The following is a 6,112-nucleotide window of genomic DNA, read 5'->3' as shown; positions in this document are numbered from 1 at the left end:
GCTCTCCCTCCTGAGTCCTGTGACCTCAGGGTATTTATGAAAATATGAATGCATCTTTCTCACCAGCCCTTGACGCTCCATAGGAGATCTACAGATTTTTTTAAGGTACTCATCATAGCCAGCTAAACACCCGTATAGGCAGTGTAAAATTCACAATTTTTATGAATGAATGTTATCTTATCCAGTCACGGTGTAGTGCCTGCTGTCTATCACAGACTGTCGTTTATTTGTTTTTCAAATGACAAATTGATCAGCGGCCCCTATTGGGCGATCATTCACCGCTATCCAGTTGCGCACGACTTGGTGACATCAATGGGGACGAGGGATCCTGAAAAATGACTACAGCGTTGGTGTGACGACAGTGACGGCAAGTATAAATGCTGAGACGGAAAGTTATCTGCTCATACCTCTAGACTTGGCCTTTGTGGGTCACCAACCGCTACGAGAGACTGAGAGCAGCTATCATCACTGTCGGCGGTGCGCTCAACTGGAAAGAGAGAATTTGGATACTTTCCAGGTGAGTCTTGCGCACTTCAGAATAAACCCTTATAACCCTTTGTGTCTTTTGTTTTGGTGGCCTTGCTTCAAAATATCTGTATGCATTAAACTCATTATTCAAAATTTATTTCAGAGATTTTTTTAAAAGTATGATATTCAGTTTATTTCCGTAATATTTTAAATGCTGCCTGTGCGCTGAATGATTTTCACGTGTTTTAAGACTTTTTTAAAGATCGGATTATCATAAAGAGTTGTATTTTGCACTGAACGAAAATTATTACCAACATAGTTTTACAATTATTTTCGAAAGAAAAGACTTCAGGTCTCCATTTAACCAGATAACATAAATACAGATCTATTTTTTTTCAACAGATTAACAACTAAACTACCATGAAGTCGACATGTCTGCTCATCTTGACTTTTGTCATGGTCTACAACTTGACGGTGTCCAGAGGACAGGAGCTCCCTGCTGAGGATGAGATGGACCGAAGGACCATAGACGACATCATACTACAGAAAGCAGAGAGTCTCCTGTTACAGTCTATTCTCAAAAAGATGCAGGATGAAGACAGCAGAAGTGGTGAGTAAATCGTTTTCCTACATACATTTTACAGGCAATCCGGGCACGATTACAACGGCATTATCGGTATAGTGCCATAAATGTTTTATTTTCAGTTTTAAACCTGTCATTAAATTATATTTTATGTTTCCCTGATATCGGCATCTCGTGTTTTTATCTAAAAAATCTTTACAGGAAGTTACATTGTTTCTCGAAGCAACTTCTGAGCCTCACATCTACTTTTGGATGGTTTCCAGTTAGATAATTATAAATGATGATAATAAATCATGTTTGAAATTAATTTTTTGAAAATGGCAAGGAATGTTCATCCAGTGTAAAATGATTCAAGGAATTAGTACCAATTCGTGCGCAATTTACGCACGGCATAGGCGAACAAGGGAAACGCCTTTGTGCAGTACAGAGAGTTGAAGTTTGTTAAAGTAATCTTAATCTTTTTTTTTCTCCCAGAGGGATTTTCCTCTCAGCCAGAATGGGTAACAAAACGACAACATCCCGGTAAGAGGTACAGTGAAGATTTGGAGAAGCGGCAGCATCCAGGGAGGAGAGAAGAGGACGAGGATGAACAGTACTTGGATGTTCAAAAGAGACAGCACCCAGGCAAACGCGAAGATGAAATGGATTCGTTCATGGAGCTCCAGAAAAGGCAGCACCCGGGAAAGCGCTCCACGATGGGACACATTTCTGAAAACCCTGTAATACTGCTGAGTGAACTTTCAAAACGACAGCACCCAGGCAAGCGCTACCTGGTGCTGCACAGCAAACGCCAGCATCCAGGTAAGCGCTATCAAGAGGATGAGGATGGCGATGGGGACTGGGATGCGGATGAAGAAGACTTCCCGGAGTTGGAAAAGCGTCAGCACCCCGGGAAACGGTTTTGGGATAACTCGAGTCCGGATTTAGGCACTAACAGTCCATGTGATGTTTTGGACTCTACGAGCTGCAGCAAGACCAGTCTGCTGCTCGATTTTTTAGACAACATAAACAAGAGTCATGCCGAGGAGAAGAGACAACACCCGGGTAAAAGGTTTGCATCTGAAGATGACTTAGTGGAAGGAGAGTAGGTTAAACACAGGAAGCTCTGGTGTGCGTGTAATTCTGTATTGTAAACAAATAAATGTGTAAATTAAGTGACCATAATGAATTATAAAAATGAAAAAATAATGTACATCATTAAACCTTTTGTGCCACGGTTTTTCTTTGGCAGTCACTGTATCATAAGCTCAACAAAACATCTGCTGTTTGTTTCTTTGGAGAGCTTGTGTGTGTACTCTAAACTTATTTGGACTGTAAATACGGTTTACATATGAGTGAGTACCCTGTGCTCAATTATTATTATTATCATTAGAGAAATTCTTATCATTCGTTAGTTATTTATTTAGTTAAAGAGGCTACTTTTGCTGACATACAGTGCAAGGATGAAAGCATTAAAACACTGGCTCTATGCTGCTGTAGATAGTGACAAGTTTACAGTTATGCGTCGGGAAATCCCTTCATTGACTGATTTGAGTTTTATTCTTTTCTACTTATGTAAAATATAATGAATACCACAGCAAATATAATGTGTCATTGATTATTTTTCTACACATTATTGCATGGATTTAGTTTATTTATCCTCATGTTGTAAATGAAAAGCTGCCTTTGCCTTAATGTCAACCACCAGTGTTTTGTTGGACAATAAAAGCATTGGTAAAAATGGTATGGTTTGTATCAGTTGTGATAAATGCACACCGGTTTAAAAATGTCTATCAAACTGCTGATTCAACACAACTAGGTCTAATTAGTGTGTGGTCCGACAAAAAGCTGTAATCCTGCCTCAGCTTCATCTAAAATGATTCATGCAATTCAATAGCAGCCGCAGAATGTCAGGTATCCTCTTCTCTAATTGGGCTCATTCCATCAGAGCCTGCGGAGCAGCTGTCCGCAGGTCTGATCAATATGCAAATTATTCATCAAACATGGGAGTTAAAGATAGAGACTTAATGGAAGAGATGCTCCAACACATACACAACTTTAAACTCCAGCAGTAATGCTCAGGGCTTAGACCATTAAGCAGGGAAACGTACAAAAGTAAGATTATCCTGTATGAAGGATAAACAGTTTCATATGAATTATATTTCATGCATAAGTTATTATTTTAGGCTACTTGAAACACCTCAAAAAGCAACATAATATGTGGTCATTTGTTTACTATGTTTAGATGCTGTATATAAAACGTGTCAGAAGTACATATGCCTAAAGTATGACAGTGTAACTGCCCACACTCACATCAACAACTTCACTGACTCCATCTAACGAAATAGTGTGGTTCAGTTTTTTCTGGCCTTTTTGATTTTTGTGTGCTTAAAATGAAGCAAAGTCTTCTTGTTCCCACTCATCACAGGTGAGTTATGAGCTATAAGCAGTTCAACCAAAGCATGTTTTTCCTAAACTTTTATTTGGAGGAGTTTTAGAGGCCATAAAAAGTTCTTAACAAGAAAATCACAAAAAGCCAGAAATTTATTTTATAAATAAAAAATAATTTTGCATTACAAAAATGTTTTTTTTCTTATTTTTTATACCTTAAATCACTTTATGATATCTCAGATTTATGATCCCGACCCTGTGAGCGGAAATCGCTGAGGTAGTACCTCCAATTATACTTTCATTTGCTCACAGAAGAAAGCCTGTTAGGGGTCACTGGGCACAAATGAGCTTTGGGTCCCTATTGGTCCTCTATTCTTCCTATTCTCTGTGCATGTATGTACGCTGTTGCTGTTAAGTAAAGTGCACAAGGTAATCCACACGTGGTATCTTAATCATGTTTTACCTTGAGCCTCAAAAACTGATCTCTAGGCTATGACTACCTGCCCCCTGGTTTACTGATTACTTTGTTCTAATTTGAGTACAACTTTGTTTTGGAAATATGGACTACATAAGTATAACTGAAACTGAAATAAAATTATTGTTGATGACCTGGGTAAGGAAGCAGAACCCACCTTAAGGCTCTTATTATTTCACATGATTTTGTGCATATTTCTAAATAAATATGGATTCATTTCTTCAGGCCCCTGAAGATCTGGGCTCCTGTCCTTTCCTCATATCCCGCCTTCCGTTACAAAAAAACGGTAATTAAAGGATAGGTTCATAATTTTTCAAGTCTGTCCTAAAACAATAGTCGGGTACCCAAATAAACACGTTTTCCTTGCAGTGTGTGAGTTACTGTGCTCATCTTCGCCTGTCAGCAAATCACAAACTTTCTGACAGACAGGAAGCAGCAGGTGAGGTTGAAATTACATCCAGCACCCAAACAGTCACCACTGGCACCTCTCAGGTGTGTGTGTGCTGTCTCCACTGCTCTTCTTTCTCCACTCCAACTCAGGAGACCCGTCTGTTTGACTCCTGAAATTCACAGTTGACACAACAGTCATCGGCCTCGTCTGAGACGGAGATGAGTCTGCAGACAGATGGGAGGTTAACCAGCTGGCCCTGTGGTGTGGTCGCAACAATCTGAAGGTAAACACAATCAGATTTTTGGGATCTCCCAGGACCTGAAGTCAGAGTCCAACATCAACACAGACAGCAAAAAGGCTCAGCATAGGATGTACTTGTTGCGTCAGCTCAGGAAGTACAACCTGCCTCAGCACCTGCCTGTTTTACCCCGTGGTCAACGAGTCTGCACTTCCATCACTGTCCGATGACTAAACAGGTCAGAAACAGGCCTGCAGAAAAGATTAATGATGCTGACCTAACCACCATCCAGGGTCTGGACATAACCTGTTACAACTTTTCCCCTCTAGTAGGCGGTAAAGAACACTGTTCACCAAAACCACCAGACACAGGAACTGTTTTGTTCCCCCTCGCCGTCACATTTAGAAACAGTTCACTCACTGTGGCACTGTGCAATAACCCTGAGACACTATAATATTGACATATACATATTTATTTAGTATAAAATATAAAATGTGCAAAACTGCATTACTGTATATTTGAACAGGCTGCATATACTGTACATACCTCCTACTATTTAAGTAATGTAAAATGTCCTTTTTTTGCAATTTAATATTTATCTCAGCATTCCTTGCAGTCTTTGCTGTTTTGCATTTGTATCCAGTTTACAGAAACAGTTTCACCTGTATATATTCATTCCTTGTGTATATTTCTGAACATTATTGTGTTGTTATTTTGTGTAAGTACACTGAGAGCCACTAAACTAGATTCAAATTCCTTTAATGTTTAAACATACTTGGCCAATAAAGATGATTCTGTGATCATTCCTCCTGTTTGTATTGACCATTAGAAGATCCCTGCATAAGGTGCTTTGCATGTAAGTGATGGGGGACAGTATGCACAGCCCTCCTTCCATACATTAAATTATTTGAAGTCAAATCAAGTCCATATCTTTCAAAGTTACTATCTTTTTAGTGCCAAAATCCACCTTTTTGTTACAGTTCTTCAGTGCAGCTGAGTTAGTCATAGCAAGAGGTTATCTGTCTCTTTTAGGCCTATACAATATGTTTCTCAGTGTTTAACTGTTGAGCTGTGGTGCAAGTGTAGTAACAAAAATACTTGGGAACTAAAACAAACTGTCACATAGAAAGATATCTACTTTATTTAAATAATTTGGATGGCTGTAGTCATGGCTGCATTAGTACCCCCAGGGGCCCCTATGGGCACTGAAGCTCATGTACCCACATGTAACTATTATTTTATTCTGATTGGATAACGCTGCTGTTGAGTGGATACCTTGTAACTCATATTTGAACTCACATTTACCTCACATATTTTGTTTTGCACGCCCAGTACATACAGGTGTCTGACAGTGACCATAATTATCAACCTCAAGAGAATGGGTCAAGCCTTCTTTCATTTTTCTGTAGGTCCCCCAAAAAACAAACAAAAAACCCCACCAAAAAAACCAAAAACAAACAAACAAAAAACACTTTTTTCCCTCTCATTTATCCTAAGGGCACTTGCCAAGATTGTCCTTATGGCAGCTCCGACCATGGCTGTAGTAGGTTCATAATAGCTTAGCATGTACACTCTAAGTCAAACTTC

General features: G+C 39.3%; 1 protein-coding gene across 1 annotated transcript; it reads left to right on the top strand.

The window, feature by feature from the left end:
* Positions 1-888: 888 nt before the first annotated feature.
* On the top strand, positions 889-2,139 carry trh (thyrotropin-releasing hormone). Its single transcript, XM_062427711.1, has 2 exons — positions 889-1,078; positions 1,526-2,139. The coding sequence occupies exons 1-2, from the start codon at positions 889-891 to the stop codon at positions 2,137-2,139; spliced, it is 804 nt and encodes a 267-aa protein (XP_062283695.1).
* Positions 2,140-6,112: the final 3,973 nt, after the last annotated feature.

The sequence above is a fragment of the Scomber scombrus genome, chromosome 10 (assembly GCF_963691925.1).
Source record: "Scomber scombrus chromosome 10, fScoSco1.1, whole genome shotgun sequence".
In the NCBI taxonomy this organism is placed as follows: Eukaryota; Metazoa; Chordata; class Actinopteri; order Scombriformes; family Scombridae; genus Scomber; species Scomber scombrus.
The sequence above is the reverse complement of the archived record's forward strand: the minus strand, read 5'-3'. Positions and strand labels throughout refer to the sequence as shown.

Coding starts and splice junctions, on each gene's coding strand:
- trh (XM_062427711.1), top strand. CDS start 889: ATGAAGTCGACATGTCTGCTCATCTTGACTTTTGTCATGGTCTACAAC. Junction 1,079..1,525: donor GGATGAAGACAGCAGAAGTG/GTGAGTAAATCG, acceptor TTTTTCTCCCAG/AGGGATTTTCCTCTCAGCCA.